Below are 19,084 nucleotides of genomic sequence, written 5' to 3' on the forward strand. Positions count from 1 at the left end.
AACTTTTACTTGAACCAAACTGTCTTTATATTAAAAGGGCACCTGTAGTTTTGCTTTTATTACCCAGTCTGTCAATCTCTATCTTTTCACTGGAGTGTTTAGTGTATTTATGTTTGATGTAATTACTGATTTTAGTTGGGATTAAGGTTGCCATCTTACATGTTTTCCATTTGTCCCTTTTGTCTTTTGTCCTTATTTTTTTACCTTGGGTTCAGTGAAATTTTTTAGTACTTTCTTTTGCTTCCTTATTGGCTTTTTAAGCTGTATCTTTTTTCTTTTTTCATTTGTTTGTTTTAAAGCCAGTGCTCTAAGGCTAAATGATAATTCATTCTTAACATACCTGGCTATTTAGAATCAGTGTTTTACCAATTTCTACTTTAAAAATCATAACCTTAGGGTATAATTTCATTTACGTTGCCTCATAACGTGTCTTTTAAATTTTTCTACTTCTACATACTTCATAAACCCCACATTGATCAATTATCTTTTAGAGAAATTAGTTGGGGGGGATAACTAGACTTGTATATTTGTATCTATTTACTATTTTGGATTCAGATCAGTAGGAAGGAATAAAGAGACTTTCCATTTCATAATGTTTCATTTCAGCCTGAAGAACATTATTTAGCTCTCATGTAATGCACATCTGCTAATGACAGGTACGCTTTGCTTTTGCTGTCTTTATTTTGCTTTCATTTTTGAATTATAGTCTAGGTTGACACTTTTTTAAGCACTGTAGAGCTATCAGTCCCTTGTCTTCTGGCCACCAATGCTTCAGTGATGATGCGATGAGAAGCAGTTATTTGAATTATTCTGCTCTTTATAATATATAATATATAATTATATAACTATATAATAATTATTTGAATTATTCTTCTGTGTCCTGTTCTGTTTTTGTTTTTTTATAATTATTATATGACTATATAATAATTATTTGAATTATTCTTCTGTGTCCTGTTCTGTTTGGTTTTTGTTTTTTTAGCAGCCCAGCTGATGTGATTTTCTTGGTATTAACCTACTGGAGGGTTTGCTGAGGTTTCTGGACCTGTAAATCTCTGTCATCAAATTTTGGTAACTTCTTCAAATATTTTTTTCAGCTCCAACCTCATTTTGTTCTCCTTCTAGGATTCTAACTGCAAGTTGGATAATTTTCCATGGGTTCTTGAGACTCTCTTAGTTTTTCTTCATTCTTTTTTCTCTCTGTACTTCAGATTAGAAAATTTCTTTTGATCTCTTTTCAAGTTCACAAACTTTCTTCTCTTACCTACCCATACATTGTTGTCCATCCAGTATTTCATTTTAATTAATGTATTTGTCAGTTCTAGAATTTTCATTTGTTTTTTAATAGTTTCTATAGTTTTTTGGCCGAGACTCCTCATCTATTTATTTATTAAGACTTTATTTTCCTGTAAGTCCTTGAACATACTTACTGTATCTGGGCCATGGCAGAATTGGTGCTGTTTACTGCTTTTCTTTCTTGATTATGGGCTACATTTCCTTCTTTTTTTGTATGTCTAGTAATTTCTGATTTATATACTGTATATTAAATGTTATGCATTGTAGAGAGTTTGGATTCTCTTTCCTTGTTCCTGTTTTGGCAAGCAGTTCAATTACCGGTGGGTCTTGACCTTGGCTTTGCTTCATATTTCGTTAGTGTGGATCTGTGGAAAGCTTAGAGAAAATCTCCCTAACTTGGTGGGACTAAATTTCCAAACTATGTACCTTGCAGATCTTTTCAAGTTGGCTTTATTTAGCCTTTGATTGGATGGATTGTGAGTAGGCCTTCTCTAGAACCTGACCCTTAATTCTAAGATATGTCCATTCTAGTGTCTCAGCTTGATGCCTTAGGTAGGTATTCATAAGATGTTTCTTTGCACACTGGCTGGGCAAGAACTCCAAAGTGTCTCAGTAATGTTTGACTTCTGTTTCTGTCTCAACCCTGTAGTAGCTTCCTTCTGGTAAGTGTTGCATAGTGCTGTGTTCCCCTGCACCTGTGAAACTTGTTGTCCTTAGCCAAGGACTTCTGGGCTCCATCTCTGTATAGCTCCTTTTTCTCTGGTGTCCTGCCTCACAGGTGCCTACTGCTCTGGCAATCTTGGACTCAGATCTTTGTGCTCTAGTTCCTTACACTATAGTTAGGAAATTTTTCCCAGGCACAGAGTTGGGAGTGATCATGGGGCTCACCTTGTGTGTTTCCTTGTGCTACCTGTTGTCCATTGCTTGAAAAAAGATGCTTCATATGTTTTGTCTAATTTTATAGGTGTTTATGGTGGAGAGCCAGTCTGATACCAGTACTCTAATGACTAGAAGTTTCAAATATCCTCCCTTCCCTTCAAAAAGCAAAATAGAATCGGGGGTGATTTTTACTACTTTGTAGCCTGCCCTTGTCCCACTTAATTTTATGCCTTTCTTTTTTTTTTTTGAGATGGAGTTTCGCTCATGTCGCCCAGACTGGAGGGCAATGCTGTGATCTTGGCTCACTGCAACCTCTGCCTCCTGGGTTCAAGCGATTCTCCTGCCTCAGCCTCCTGAGTAGCTGGGATTACAGGTGCCTGCAACCACGCCCAGCTAATTTTTTTGGTAGAGACAGGGTTTCATCATGTTGATCAGGCTGGTCTCAAACTCCTGACCTCAGGTCTCAAACCCACCTCAGCCTCCCAAAGTGCTAGGATTACAAACGTGAGCCACTGTCCCTGGCCAGTTTTGTGCTATTTAAAAAATATATAATTTTTTAAAAGAGTGTATATGTGTTGGCCAGGCGCAGTGGCTCATGCCTGTAATCCCAGCACTTTGGGAGGCAGAGGAGGATGGATCACTTGAGGTCAGGAGCTCAGACCAGCCTGGCCAATATGGTGAAATCTCTCTGTACAAAAAAATACAAAAATTAACTGGGTGTGGTAGTGCATGCCTGTAGTCCCATACACTAGGGAGCTTGAGGCAGGAGAATTGCCTGAACTCAGGAAGCCAAGGTTGCAGTGAGCCAAGATCACATCACTATTCTGCAGCCTGGGAGACAGAGTGAGACTCCATCTCAAAAAAAAAAAAAATTAAAACGCATATATATGTGTTTTTTAAGCTGGATAAAATGTCGGTATATGGCTAAAGTAACTGTTGGGCCACTTTCTAGTTTTGAGGCACACAACATTAATTTTTACCACCAGAAATAAAATTGGTAAATAAACTTGTACATCTTCATTGTCATCTTTATTTCCTTATAATATATCCCTAGAGATATATTTATCCATATCCATATTTATAACATCTTTAAGGCTCTTAAAAAAATATGTGCTAGAATAAACTTGAATACTTAGATGCTGTTTTCACTTGGGTATAAAATATAAATGTTGAGGTTAAAGTACTAGGCACTAAAACATGACTTAGCTTTTGTGGGATGACCAATTCTATAAGTAGATTCAACCAAGGTTACTTTCCATAAAAATTTGTTCCAAGTTTTTGTTTGAATGTGAATAATAACTTAAAATATACTTTCATTCCTTTTGAAAGGTGAATTCTTTGTTTTTTTTTTTTTTTTATAAGTTTAGTTTTGGGTTGATGTAATCTAACATTAATCCTACATTTTATTGTAGTGCAGATTTGTAGTATTTTTTATTATCTTAGTTTATGATTAAGTTTGAAGTTTGCTGATGAATCTAGATCAGCCCTGAAGAATAAATTTTGCTGTTGGAATACATGCTGAATTTATGAATTTGGCAGATTTAAGATAAAGTGTGATTAGACAACAAAAAGACAGGTGTCTTTTTTTAAATAGACTTTTGGGTTTTTTTTTAGAGCAGCTTTAGGTTCACAGCAAAATTAAGCAAAAGTGTAGTTCACATATACTTCCTGCCCCCACATATACACACTCTCCTCCGACATCAGCATCCCACACACAGTGGTGCTTTTGTTAAAATCGATGAACCTTCACTAACACATCATTATCATCCAAAGTCTATAGTTTGACATTAGGGTTCAGTCCTGTGGTTGTATATTAAATGGGTTTTGCACAGATTTATAATGACAGGTATCAACCAATTTTGTATTATGGAGAATAGTTTCACTGCCCTAAAAAATCTTTTGTGTTATGCTTGTGCATTCCTCCCTATCCCCCTAACCCCTGGCAGTCACGGCTCTTTTTACTAAGATGCCTTTTTTTTGCTACGACTGGCAAATAGATGTTAGGTAGGTACCTTAGTGTTAATGTGTGGAGCGCTTTTGAGAAGCAGGTGATCATCTGTAGGTGTCTTTTAGCTCTGACCTTGGAACACCCATTTGGGGGCTAGAGTAGGGAGAACTGACTTGGAACTGTGAATCACAAAAATCTGTTGGAGGACTGAAATCTGCTTGTCCCAGTAAATTTTTGGCATTAAAGAAGGAAAATAAAATCACTGTTCTATACACAGGATGTAACTTCAGTTTAAAATCTTAAGAGTAGTGCTGAATTTAAAGACTTTTAATTGTAGGTAATCACTAAATGCTAATACAGTATTTATAGGTATCCTAATGAAATTTACATACAATTCTCTTATTCAATTGTTTATTTCAGTGTTTGAAGATAGATAAATCATGTGGGGAGTAGATGCAGGTGAATCACATCATTGTTATGCTCCATTATACCTTTGAAATCTATTTGCTATCCTTCCCTTTATTAGTCTGTAGACTGGAAATGGTGATAAATATGTAGTTCTTTCTGTTTGAAAGGCCCATCTTTGTCCATGCTAATAAACTGGGTCACATAGCGATTATAGCCAACTACTAATATAAATGAGTTTTCAAGTGAATAAAGGTTTTCTGCCCAGTGGGTTTTTTTTTCTTTCCAAAAACCAACTACTGCTTTCTTTAAAATAAGAACCAAAACTATTTGTTGGTTTTAGCAAAGTCACCAACCTCCACATTTGGTCATTGTGATATTTTAGCAGTTATTACTTTTGAGTTATTTTTTAAGTAAAGTGTTTTACTTGGTAGAATGTCATAATTTTTATGCAAGTTTTGTGCTACATATACTTAACTACTCTTGAGTTGCTGGAGGTATTTCCCCAAACTAATTGATTATTACATTTGCTTATGAACTAGGTAAGGGCAGTGCCAGGTGCAGTGGCTCATGCCTGTAATCCTAGTACTTTGGGTGGCTGAGGTGGGTGGATCACCTGAGGTCAGGAGTTCAAGACCAGCCTGGCCAACATGGGGAAACGCCATCTTTACTAAAAATACAAAAGTTAGCCGGGCAAAGTGGCAGGTGCCTGTAGTTCCAGCTACTCAGGAGACTGAGGCAGGATAATCGCTTGAACCCGGGAGGCAGAGGTTGCAGTAAGCTGAGATCATGCCACTGCACTCCAGCCTGGCTGACAGAGGGCTCCACCTAAAAAGAAAAAAAGTAAGGGCAGATTTAAGACTCCTGAGTAAAATGTTTACATTTCATTCATTCAAGAAATATTAAGCACTTGCTAGGCTAGGTGTCAGGCACTATTCTGGGTGCTGGAAGATAGAATGGTCAACAGGATAATTGCAATCCTTACTTTAGTGGTTCACACGTTCTGTGGAGGGGGAGCTATGAGGTGTACACATTTAAACAAATGAAAAAAGGTTGTTTTAGGAATTGAAAAGAACTATGAAAAATCCTGTTTCATTAAAGTGTTAGGGAAGGGGATCTGTGATTTAGATTGGAGGGCCATGTGGAAGAGAACATTTGAGCTGAGACCTCGATGATGCAGATGTAAGCCATGTGAATTTATGGGGACAGAGCATTCCAGATAGGGGAGGATAACTTGGTCAACTTCACATTTAACTATATTATTTAGTTGCTACTCTGTGGAGATTAGATTGGATTGGATAAAAGGACAGGAGTATTATTAATGAAGGGTGATCAGTTGGATGCTGCAGTGTGAGATAAGATGGCAGTGATGAGAGACTCAGAAATGAAAGCAAGGTGATTATTGATTAGATTTAGGGGTAAGTAAAAGACATATAGACATATCCCTCTATGTAAGGGATAGCGACGACAGGTCTTTGCCAGAGCAGATGGGTGGATGGCAACGTCGGTACAGAGCTGCACTGGTTAAGTGAGGATCACCATAGCATTTCAAGGGGAAAATAAAAGCTTATTCTGTTGGATTGGTTATTTTGAAGTTACTGTTAACTTACTCCTATGGTGCTTACTAGGTAGCATGCATATTTCAACTCACTGAATCCTGATGACGACCCTAATGAGGTAGGTACTGCCACTACACCTGTTTTATGCACACCCATTTTCCAGATTAGAAAACAGGCACAGAGAAGTTAAGTGACATGCGTCGAGGCAGTTTTGCTCCCTAGTTCATGGTCTTAACCACTAATTAAGCTTGGAAACTTAATCACACCATTTGCATTCTGTTTTGTCATTTATCTGAACTTACCTCATGAGACATTAATTTAGAATTTAACTATAGTGCTACTTTTCCTGGAAAGTTCACTTCTGTATGCATTCAAATGGCATACATGACTATTGCTGTATACCATTGATACCGGCAGTGATAATGTCCTCTTTAATTAAATACTGATTGCTTTTACTTCCAAAGATTCTCCTTTGAAGTGGCTTCCTCTTTATAATGCATTGTCATTGTTTGCAGCACATTTTGAAATAGCGCTGTTGACTTTGCTGTCTACAGTTAAAGGTGTCTCTTGATGTGGTAAAGGCTCTGATAGTCTTTGCAAATCAGATAAGTGAGATGCTTCTTTTGGTAATAAGATTAAAAATCCACTAACGTAAATATATAATCTTTGCTCTGTGAATATTGGTTACGTGGATAAGGTATTATTGAACTGCTGACTAATAATAATGTACCACACCTCAGTGGACTGGCTTTCTCCTCAGAGTGGAAGGACAGTCATTGATTGCATTGAAAACAGCGTATACCGTATGTGTCGTTAGAGTGTAAACTGATGCTTAGTAGAGAGGCTCAAGGAAGGAGCGTGTCTCTTAGTAATTTTGATGTGGGAGAAGATCCCCAGGAGTAACTGGTTGCTACATGGATCAAGCAGCTGGTAGAGAAGAAAGGCAGACAAGGGTACATGTCCTCTGAAGCTAGGTGTTTTTTAAAGAGCAGAAACCTAGACTTTGGAAGCGTTGATCTCTGCTGTTTACATTTTTTGTTCTTCGTCATCACTATTCAGTAAAGGTTACGTTATTTTAGTGTGTTGTGGTAACCAAAGGAAGGGTTTGTATGGCTGTTTTGGGGAGCTATATAGTCTTAAAGTGGTGGCTGTAGTGTTTGGTAAGAAAGAGCTCCAGTGGGAGATGAAATTCTGAGATAGAAGTGCATCTCACTGACCATCCTTTACTGAAACTTTAATGAGGAGGCTATAGTACTAGGTTACTGTTATTAAATTAGAGATTCATTGTAAGTATCATTTTTGGAAACTTGTTAGAACCTTAATTTTCCTCTTTAAGTCTCAGAATGAAAAATAACATAAACAGTTTTTTTATTTTTTTGAGACCGAGTCTTGCTCTTGCCCAGGCTGGAGTGCAGTGGCGTGATCTCAGCTCACTGCAACCTCTGCCTCCCAGGTTTAAGCGGTTCTCTCTCAGCCTCCCTAGTAGCTGGGACTACAGGTGCCTGCCACCACACCTGGATACTTTTTGTATTTTTAGTAGAGATGGGGTTTCCCCATGTTGGCCTGGCTGGTCTCGGACTCCTGACATCAGGTGATCTGCCTGCCTTGGCCTCCCAAAGTGCTAGGATTACAACCACTGTGCCCAGCCACATGAAAAATTTTAATATGTTTTTAATCTTTGTAGAGTTATTTTCTAGGTGATGGTTACAGGGAAAATTGGGATCTGAAGTACCAGGTGAAATGGATTTTTCTCCTCTTTATCTAGTTTCTGTGTACATACAGTTGCAAAAGTTATTTACAGAATAATGCAGGGCTCAAAAACAGCTGCTGCTCACTTTTAGCTGTTTCATTGAGATAGAGGCCATGTTTAGTATTATGGTTTATGTATAGCGGTGAATTAGTTCATTTCCATGCTGCTAATAAAGACATACTCAAGACTGGGCAATTTGCAAAAGAGGGAGGTTTAATGGACTCACAGTTCCATGTGGCTGGGGAGGTCTCACAATCATAGTGGAAGCTGAAAGTCGTGTCTCATGTGATGGCAGACAAGAGAAGAGAGCATGTGCAGGGAAACCTCTCCTTATAAATTAATCAGATCTTGTGAGACTTATTCACCATCATGAGAACAGCACAGGAGAGACGCTCCCCATGATTCAGTTACCTCCCACTGGATCCCTATCACAACATGGAAATTGTGGGAGCTATAATTCAAGATGAGATTTGGGTGGGGAAATCTTATCAGCATTCTTTGTCCTCTTACAGAGGGAGTAAGAAATCCAAAGAACTTTGTAATGATCTATAATGGGGGAGGGGACAATTACTTATTTGAAATTTTGCTTTAGTTGTGGTCCTTAATGAAAATTTGTAATGTAGGGATTAAAGTAACTGGTTTCTTTCTTTTTAAATTCTAGGTGAGAATTATGAAGATGATGACCTAGTAAATTCTGATGAGGTTATGAAGAAACCATGTCCAGTACAGATTGTTCTTGCTCATGAAGATGACCATAATTTTGAACTTGATGAAGAAGCTTTGGAGCAGATACTGCTACAGGAGCACATACGAGATCTTAACATAGTAGTGGTATCTGTGGCAGGAGCTTTTCGTAAAGGGAAATCATTTCTGCTGGACTTCATGCTTAGATACATGTATAACAAGGTGAATAGTCTTTTAAATTGAACCCAGTTAAAAACAAAAAAAGTCCCAACCTGGCCTGTTAAAAAAATAGAAAAAAACCCAGAACTATATCTTTTTCTGTTTAAGTGGTCTCACTCTGTTGCCCAGGATGAAGTGTAGTGGTGTGATCACGGCTCACTGCAGCCTCAAACTTCAGGCTCAAGCATTCCTCCCATTTCAGCCTCCTGAGACGCTAGGACTACAGGCATATGCCACCACACCCAACTCTTTAAAAAAAAAATTTTTTTTTTTTTTTTTGGTAGAGATGGGAGTCTCACTTTGTTGTCCAGGCTGGCAGAACTGCATTTTTAATTTTATAGAAATATAATTCTTTATAGGAATTCCTGGTCAAGATAGTAATATGAAGTTAGAGCTCTTCTTAATCACCATAATTCCTTTCTGTATATACTCCATATGGAAATATATAATTGAGCATCTATGTTCCAGGCAATGTAGCTCTAACCCAAGTTGTCTGAGTATAACCTAAAAGTCTCTGTAGGACTATTTATCTTCTTTCCCTTTTTGTTATTTCTTCACACTTTCCTTCTTGGCCACCTTTATAGTGAGTAAAGTAGAAGGAAAAAGACCTTTGAAAAAGTGTATCTGTGTTCCTCAAACAAGTCACTTTTAGTGACTATTACTTTGTGAGATAAAGTCCAGTTTCTTAGAGTGGCTTCTGCAGCCATCTGTGATCTCTGAATCTCATTTCTTGCCCTTCGTATGTCAAATAAACTATAGTTTTTGCTGTTCCCTGAGTATGCCATGTTTTTTTCTCAAATATTATGGTATTCTTGACTCATCTTTTGATGGGGGACTTCCCTGACATCTAGAACTATATTATATCCTCTTCCTAACTCTCATGGTACATGTTGTATGTTATATTGATACTATTTTAGTTGGCTGTTTTTTTTCTGGCTGCTTTAATAATCTGTCATGAGTGGGCCCTCAGTTGATTATCAAGCACCTGGCACAACAGTTGGGTCTTAGGTGATACTATTTTAGTTGATGACTCTCCTTTTCTATACGTTTCACTTTGAGCTGGTAGCAGACTTTGACTTTCTTTTCTGAAAAAAAAAGCAAAAAAAAAATTTTCACTTGAATTGGAATGTTTTTCTGATAATTGCAAGTTGGACTGAGGGAGTGGGAGTTTGACAGGGAACAAGGAGAAGGAATTGGAAATTTTGGAGTGGAGCACTTAGAGGGTAGGGAACTTGTGACATTCAGAAGCCAGGTGAATTACTAGAAATACTTGACAGAATTATATAATTGTCTAAACACCTGTGAGGGTGCTTACCTTTATGAATTCTGTGTAAATCTGTAATTGGGTATGCATTCTTCTTGAGATAAGAAATAAACATTCTCAATTGGTTTTCCAGGAAGCTTTTCAGTAAAGTTTTTAAATAGCGATCATTTCACATATTCTCAAATATATCTGGGTATCAGGTTCTATCTCTAGTAGTTTGTATTAAAGAACAAATTTACATGTTTAGGACATGGAGAGAGATATATCGTTTTAAAGTTTTCCCATTGATTGAGACGTGATCTCACTCTGTCACACAGGCTGGAGTGCAGTGGTATGAACATGGCTTACTGCAGCCTCAACCTCCTGTGCTCAAGCGATCCTCCCACCTCAGCCTCCCAAGTAGCTGGCACTATAGGCATGTGCCACAATGCTTGGCTAATTTTTAAATTTTTTGTAAAGATGAGGTTCTCACTATGTTGCCCAGACTGGTCTTGAACTCCTGGCCTCAAATGATCCTCCCACTTCAGCCTCCCAGTATGTTTGGATTACAGGTATGAATAAGTTTGAGCTCTTGATTCTTCATCACCATAATTCCTTTCTGCATATACTATATATGGAAGCATATGATTGAGCATCTTTGTTCCAGGAATGGAACATGCTCAGCTAAAGTTTTCCCATTTAGACTTGATCCAAAATTTTACATTTGAAATAGAGAAATGTATAAGTAGTGGCATACTGTTGTTTTTTTTTTTTTTAAAAACTGTACATTTAAAGATGATAAAGGGTTTCTATTTTTTCAGTTCCACTAAGTCCTTAAGTTAGCTTGTGTATATTGTATCTATCTGTGTCTTAGCTGTTCAGTGCAAATGTATTTTGTTCCAAGTAGGGCACAGACAGAAGAAAGTTAGAAGAAGAGGGAAACTTAGATCACTTATCTAGGAATGACAGATAAGTTTCACCTCAGGTGCCATTTCTGTTTCCATCTCTGATCGTAGTGGCTGTTCAGAGGGGAGTAGCAGCCCCCATTTGTCATGTATTTGCAATCTCTGCACAAACGGAACTCTCTTTTTCCTGGGGGAGTTGCAGAAGCCATGCAAAGGTTATGATGGTAGGAGTGAGGTTATACATCTAGGTAGAGGCTTCTAAGCTGAAATGTCTTTATTAGCTTCATTTATACTTTTTCCCTATAGAATTCCTGATTTAAATCACCTTATTCTGCCAATCAAAAATTGCATTTAACTGGTATCTGATTTTTGGATAATGTGCCTCCACTTACACTGATCATGTGGTGGGTCATGCTTTACCTATGAGATGAAAGTAAAGAAGGAGAAATAATGGGATAGTTGGATTTATTTTATTAACCTGTATCCCTGCAGAGGTGGGATGTTAGCTGAAAGAAGTAGAAGAGTAGTGACATACTGACAGTGTAAGTTTTCAGGGTTGACCTGAGTCAATGTATGTAAGTATGCAGTTGATGAAGGTAGTGAGTAGTTCTACAAGAGGAGATGAAAATCTGTCATCTAAGATAGAATCAGTGGGTTTAGTTGTGGTGTGAGGGATGTTGGCTTTCCCCTCCTAGATAAATGTTATTCTCTCAAGTATTCTATATTCCCCCACCATTTCTGGTTCTTATTTGCTTATTTAGGGTTGTGCTTTAGATAAATATATCTTTTCCTTAAGATGTTTTTCCCTTGAAGTATAATTTACATACAGAAAGGTGCACAAGTCTTAAGTGTACAACCTGATGAAACTTTACATAGGACTATACCCTTACGACCACCATTCAGATGAAAATATAGAACAAACCTGCACTTCATGTTCCTTCTCAGTTAATATCTACCCCCCAAAAGTAACTGCTGTTCTGAACTTCTCACCACGGATTCATTTCACTTGTTTTTGAACTTCACATGAATGAAAATCATACCATAGGTATTTTGTGTTTCGCTTATTTTATTAACATTATAACTTTGAGATGTACCTGTTTTTCTGCATTATTTTTGTTGCCTTAATATTCTACTATATGAGGGCCGGGCATGGTGGCTTACACCTGTTATCTCAGCACTTTGGGAGGCTGAAGCAGGTAGATCACCTGTGGTCAGGGGTTCAAGACCAGCTGGGCCAACGTGTTGAAATCCCATCTCTACTAAACATATAAAAATTAGCTGGGCGTGGTGGCGTGTGCCTGTAATCCTAGCTACCTGGGAGGCTGAGGCAGGGGAACTGCTTGAACCTGGGAGGTGGAGGTTGCAGTGAGCCGAGATTGCACCATTGCACTCTAGCCTGGGCAACAAGAGTGAAACTGTTTCAAAAAATAAAAATACAATAAATGAATAAATATTCTACTGTATGATTATGCCACATTTTACTTACCTATTTAACTGCTGATGGATTTTTTGCTTTGATATTACAATTTGTAGTATTCTGATTTTTCAAAAGTTTTTTTTCTTTTTTAACACAATATTAGAGGTCATATATTTTATAAGTTTTCAAACACATTTTTTATATTGGAATATAACAAAGAGAGCCTGTATACCTGTACCCTTTACCTAGTTTCTTCTAATGTTATCATTATTAGTGTGGTACATTTGCAAAACTAAGAAACCAATATTGGTACATTAGTATTAACTAAATCCCAGACTCATTCAGGCTTTTGCAGTTTTTCCATTGGTGGTTTTTTTTTATGCCGGGATCTAGTACAGAATATGATTCCTAGATATAGCTGTCATGTCTCCTTAGTTTCTTCTGGTCCGTGAGAGTTTCTTAGCCTTTCCTTTTTTTTTTTTTTTTTTTTTTTTTTTTTCATGATCTTGACTATTTTTTATTTTTGAGATGGGGTTTTGCTCTTGTTCCCTAGGCTATAGTGCAATGGCTCAATCTTGGCTCACTGCAACCTCTGCTTCCTGGATTCAAGCAATTATATCACCTCATCCTCCCAAGGGGCTGGGATTATAGGCACCCCCACCACGCCCAGCTGATTTTTAATAGAGATGGGGTTTCACTATGTTGGCCGCGCTGGTCTCAAACTCCTGACCTCTGATCTGCCTGCCTTGGCTTCCTACAGTACTGGGTTTACAGGCATGAGCCACTGTACTTGGCCATCTTGACTATTTTGAGGAGTACTGGTAAAGTATTTTGAAGAATATTCCTCAATTTTAGTTTGTCTTACATTTCTCTCTTGATTAGACTGGGATTGTGGGATTTTGGAAAGAATACTACTGAGGTCAAGTACCCTTCTCAAAACATCATATCTGGGGGTGTGTATAGTCACATGATACTGCTAGTAATGATAGTCTTCACCCCTTGGTTAAGCTTGTGTTTGCCATGTTTCACCCCTGCAGGCTTGTTGGGAAGATTTGTATATTCTCCCCATTTATTTATTTATTTATCCAATCCTTTATTTATGGGCTCATTTATACTTGAGTTATAATCTGAAGTGTTTACTTTTATAAAAATAATTTCATCTTTTAGAATCAGGGACTATATGTGCAGGTTTGTTACTAGGGTATATTTTCTAGTGCTGATGTTTGGGGTATGACTGATCTTGTCACCCAGGTACTGAGCCTAGTAATCAATAGTTTTTTAATTCTTGCCCCCTCCCTCCCTCTCCCCTCTAGTAGTTCCCATTGTCTGTTGTTGCCATCTTATGTCCATGAGTACCCTAGTTTAGCTTCTATTTTTAAGTAAGAACATGTATGTGGTTTTCTGTTCCTGCATTAATTCACTTAGGATAATGGTCTCCAGCTACATCTATGTTGCTGCAAAGGACATGATTTCATTCTTTTTTGTGGCTGCATCATTTTAGTTAAATCCTTTCAAAGTGAAATGATTATCCAGTGTCAGTAGGAACTGTTAGAAAAATGCTGATTAGATTGTCACATCTGGCTATTGTCAAAGTAGTTTGAATTCTAGGAATCAATTTACAATGGTCAAACTTAGTAGAATTATATAATATACATGAAACTAAACACAGTGCTTGGGATATTGATGCTAAGTAATGGTGATAGCTATTATTACTGAATTCTCCTAGATAAGGATTCTTAATTCTCTATAGAGTTGCTTCTACTTTTATACCGTTTCCTGTTTTTTCTTTTTAAAACTTTGTTATGAATAACTTTGTCAATAAAAACATGTAAAAGTAGACAATAATATAAATGCCCATATACTAAACAATTTTTAGCACTTATCAACTCCGTCAATCCCGTTTCATCTGTAATCCAAGTCACTCTGTACTTTATGTATTATTTGGAGGTAAATCCTAGACTTCATATCATTTCATTTGTAAATATTTCAGTATGTGTCTCTTAAAGATAAGGACTTTTTTTGAACAGTACAATAATATAAAAATAATTCCTTAGTATTATAAAATGTCTTGTGTGTTCAGTTTTCTAGTTGTCTCAACTGCCTTTTTTTTTTTTTTAAATAGTTTGAATCCAACCAGATGAGGTCCACATTGTGATTGGTTGTGTTTGAAGTATTTTTAATACGTTTTAGGTTTCCCTCCCTCTCTCCCTCTCTTTTTCTTGGCAATTTATTTGTCGAAGATACTGATTGCTGGTTATAGGGTTTCCCACTCTGGATTTGCCGATTGCATTCCATTAGTTTAGTTTTACATGTTCTGTGTTCTGTGAATCTTCTGTAAGTTGTTAGTTGTTAGGGACTTCATCAGACTCAGGTTTGACACTCTTGGCAAGAGTACTTCATTGACAACTATGTCTTCTTCCATTAGGAAGCCCATACTATTTTATGATATAATGGTTTTTTAATCTTTACTGAATTCTAGGTACTTTGATTACTAAGCATTTAGCAGGCATTATCTTACTTCCTATTCACAGATAACCCTGTGCAGTAATAGTTGTATTTCAACTTGGTAGTTGAAGAAATGAGACTCAAAGTAAGTGGCAAGGCTTAAATTCCAGACCTGGCAATTTGATGCCAAAGTCTTTATTCTAAAAACTATTATGTAAATTATATTTGGTCACTTTCCCATATATTTACAGTATGTAAAGTGTAGGTTACTTTATAGGATATACCCACACTAATTATTTGGTAAATGTGCACTTTTCATTGTTTACTTCAGAGTTTGGACTAGGCTTATGGGAGGATATGTGTGAGTACAAATGTAACTTTTCTTGCTGTCCATTGGTATCTAAGCTTAAATAAAGATCCCTGCTCTATTTGTTGCACAAAAGTTTTGACTCCATCTACAGCATATTTGCTAATGGCATTTTAAAGAAACTGTTCTTTATGTTTTTATTCTTTGCTGTTTAAAGAGCTGCTCCGTAAACTGTTGACAGAGACCAAGAGTAAAAAACTATCTTTAAGAATCATACGCACTGCTGCATATAACTTGCCACAAGCACAGATATCTCAGAAATGAGTCCTATGGGTGAACTTGATTTTACGTTCCTCTTTAAGGGTAACAGTGCCTGAGATTTCATGGGAAATGTATGAATGAATACATGAAGAAGATCTTGGTTTGTTTTATATTCTTTCTCAAGAATGAAATGTATTTGGAGGAGGAGCAGTATTTTAAAATGCTTCTTCTTGGATAATTTTATTTATTTTTCATTGGGTGTAACTTACCTGCTTAAAGTGTATAAACCTTAGTATAGCCAATGCATTTTTATATAAATATGCCATTGTAACCACTGTCTCTCAGATCAAGACAAGAGAGCGTTTCCTGCATTCTAGGAGGTTCTCTCATTCCCCTTCCCAGTTACTGCTATCTCTGGCGCTCAAGGACCACTACCGTTCTGACTTGTATTAATGTAGATTAGTTTTGCCTACCATAAAATTTTACATAAATGTAATTATAGAGTATGTACTCTTGTGTCTGGTTTCCTTCACTAAGCATTAAGGCTGATGTATGCACGTTGTTATATGTATCAAAAATATGTTGTATGTTACTTTTATTGCTAAGCGATATTTCACTGGATAATATATGATTTACCCTTTCTACTGATAGACATACGGGTTTCTAATATTTGTCTGTTACAAATAAAATAGCTAATGAACATTTCTGTACAAGTCTTGTAAGTACTGAATTGTTTTGGGTTTATTCCCAGGAGTAGAATTGCCAGTTCACAGCAGAAAAATACCCATTTAATTTTAGTAGAGATTGCCAACATTTTTTCCAAAGTGGTTTTACTAATTTTATCATTTCTGCCAGCAGTGTGAGAGGCTTACAGTTGCTGTATATCTTGTAAACAGTATTGTCAATCAATCTTTTTCATGTTAGTTATTCTGATAGATATGAATTTTGTTGATTTAAAATTATCTGTATACATCTATATACAAGTTTATTTGCTCATAAAACTTTTTGCCAGATTTAACGTAGAAGTTTAGTGTATTCGTTTAATTATTACTTTAACTGAATTTACTTTTGAATATTTATTATAAGCGAAATTATAGAACTTATGTAACAAACTGCTGGAAGTTTGAATTTTATATTATTATTTTTGTCAACGTGAGAAGCAGGCAGACTTTGACGAGAATTTTAAGACTCAATAAGGAAATAAAAATTGTGGGCTAATTATTATTATTATTATTTTTTTTACCTGAGTATAAGATAAGGGGATTGGATACGGAGGTTATGTGGACTATCTTCCTCTTAGCTTATTGGGGTCCCTGCTGCTGAGACTTTGATTTTGGAATTGAAACTAATTTTTAATTCTTTTCTATGTAGATTTCAAATTAGATTAGATTTCAGTTAGAAAAACTTCATCAAGTGTTGTCAAAGCTAGAGGAATCAGAAATAAATGAGATGTAAGTGTTTGCAATATTGTTTGAAGTCCTTATTGCAGTGTTTTAGGAGAGACTCTTGATTACATTCCTGAACCTGTTGCCTGAAAATACTCTGTCCTGTGTAGCTTTTCCAGTTTTAAGCCAAAAATGTATATACTGCCTCTTTTGCAGTATCATAAAGATATGGCACCCCTGTCATCAAATATTTTGATTTTGGATTTGAGAGAATATAAATTATAGATCTTTTTTTCATTCCGAAGTCTTTGTTCTAGTAGGTTATATTAACTGTTTCTAAAGTAATTGGTTTTATTTAGGCTATTTATTGAAAAATAAGCAACAGACTGTTACACATAAACATTGACTACTCAAACACCAGCTTTAGAACATTTAGGGAATTAAGCTATCTTGTATAATGTAAGTTCCTTTTATGTTAATATTAACTGTTTTTGGAGGAGACTCTTTTCAAGGTAATAACTCCCTACTTCCTTCCCCCACTTTGCCAGGACAGTTTTGCTATTCAGCTTATAAGTTTTTAAAAAAAAATTTTAATTTTCTTTTTTTTTTTTTTTTTTTTTTTTGAGACGGAGTTTCGCTCTTGTTACCCAGGCTGGAGTGCAATGGCGCAATCTCGGCTCACCGCAACCTCCGCCCCCTGGGTTCAGGCAATTCTCCTGCCTCAGCCTCCTGAGTAGCTGGGATTACAGGCACGCGCCACCGTGCCCAGCTAATTTTTTGTAATTTTTAGTAGAGACGGGGTTTCACCATGTTGACCAGGATGGTCTCGATCTGTTGACCTCGTGATCCACCCGCCTCGGCCTCCCAAAGTGCTGGGATTACAGGCTTGAGCCACCGCGCCCGGCCAATTTTCTTTTTTTGAGACAGAGTCTCGCTCTGTCTCCAGGCGCCAGGCTAGAGTGCAATGGCGCAATCTCATCTCACTGCAACCTCTGCCTCCTGGGTCAAGCAATTCTCCTGCCTCAGCCTCCTGAGTAGCTGGGATTACAGGCAAAAAAAATATTTAATTTTTTTAGAGATATGGTTTCACTCTGTTGCCCAGGCTGGAGTGCAGTGGCACAATCACAGCTCACTGCAGCCTGGAACTCCTGGGCTCGGATAATCGACCCCAAAGGGTCTCACTTTTTTGCCCAGCTTGTTCTTGAACTCCTGAGCTCAAGCAGTCCTCCTGCCTCATCCTCCCAAGTAGCTGGGACTATAAGGCATGTGCCATTCAGAATTTTTTTTTCTCACAAATTTCTTTCCTTTAATATGATACATTTTCTGTAGATTGGAGAATGTATACCATAATCTTTTCATCAAGAAGCAATGTCGAGCTGTAAGATTGATGTTACATTGCACTAGTATATAGATAGTTAACAGAAATTTCAGTGGGCCATTCGTTCTTCTGTAGACTCTGGTAGTGTTATATGAGTGGGTTTTGTGTGACTAGGAGTCTTTGTTGGACTTGTGCACTTAGAGTATTTCATTTTTTGTTTTTGCTTTAACAGTGTTATTGAGATATTCACTTACCATGTTAGTAGTTCATTTAAAAGTGTGCAATTCAGTGGTTTTTAGTATATTTACAGAGTTGTGCAACTGTTACCACAATTAATTAAAAAAGGTTTCCATTGGCAGGGCATGGTTGTTCATGCCTGTAATCCCAGCATTCTGGGAGGCCGAGGCGGGAGATTGCTTGAGCCCAGGAGTTTGAAACCAGTCTGGCTGACATAGGGAGACTCCACTTCTACAGAAAGTTAAAAAATTAGCTGAGCGTGGTGGTGTGTATACCTGTAGTTCCAGCTACTCAGGAGGCTAAGGCAGGAGGATAGCTTCAGCCCAGGAGGTTGAGGTTGCAGTGAGCCCTGATTGTGCCACTGCATTCCAGCCTGGGAGAGAACAAGACCCTGTCTCAAAAAGAAAGTTTCCATCATCTCAAAATGAATCCCTGTAACAGCCCTTTAGCTGTTACCCCCACAGCCTTTCTCCAAACTGTCAACCTGAAGGAACCACTATTTTCTGTCTCTATGGATTTGTCTATTCTGGACATTCATGTAAGTGGAATCTTAAAAAAATGTGGTCTTTTGTGACTGGCTTCACTTAGCATAATGTTTTCAGGGTTCATCCATATTATAGCATGTATCTACTTCTTTCTTTTTATGGCTGGATAATATTCTTGTATGGATATACCACATTTTATTTATCCATTCATCAGTTAATGGACAATTGGTTGGTTTGCAACTTTATTACTATTAGGAATAATACTATAATCATATTAATATATAATTATATAAAAATATTTTTATTTGTATATGTTATAATAACGATGTGCAAGAGGCTTCTTC

General features: G+C 37.1%; 1 protein-coding gene across 9 annotated transcripts in view; it reads left to right on the top strand.

Annotated features, from left to right (window-relative positions):
* ATL2 (atlastin GTPase 2) overlaps window positions 1–19,084 on the top strand; it is a 73,831-nt gene that overhangs the window by 24,421 nt on the left and 30,326 nt on the right. For 7 of the 9 annotated variants that reach the window (XR_004733664.3, XM_008980840.5, XM_002757845.6 and 4 more), the window contains exon 2: window positions 8,496–8,740. The exons of the other annotated variants lie outside the window; for them this stretch is intronic. Coding sequence is in view for 6 of the 7 variants with exons in the window: in XM_008980840.5 (XP_008979088.1) it covers window positions 8,496–8,740 (245 nt within the window). In the remaining variant the exon portion in view is untranslated. The remainder of the gene's footprint in view (window positions 1–8,495; window positions 8,741–19,084) is intronic. 9 annotated transcript variants of the gene reach the window in all.

Source organism: Callithrix jacchus, chromosome 14, assembly GCF_049354715.1.
Source record: "Callithrix jacchus isolate 240 chromosome 14, calJac240_pri, whole genome shotgun sequence".
NCBI lineage: Eukaryota > Metazoa > Chordata > Mammalia > Primates > Cebidae > Callithrix > Callithrix jacchus.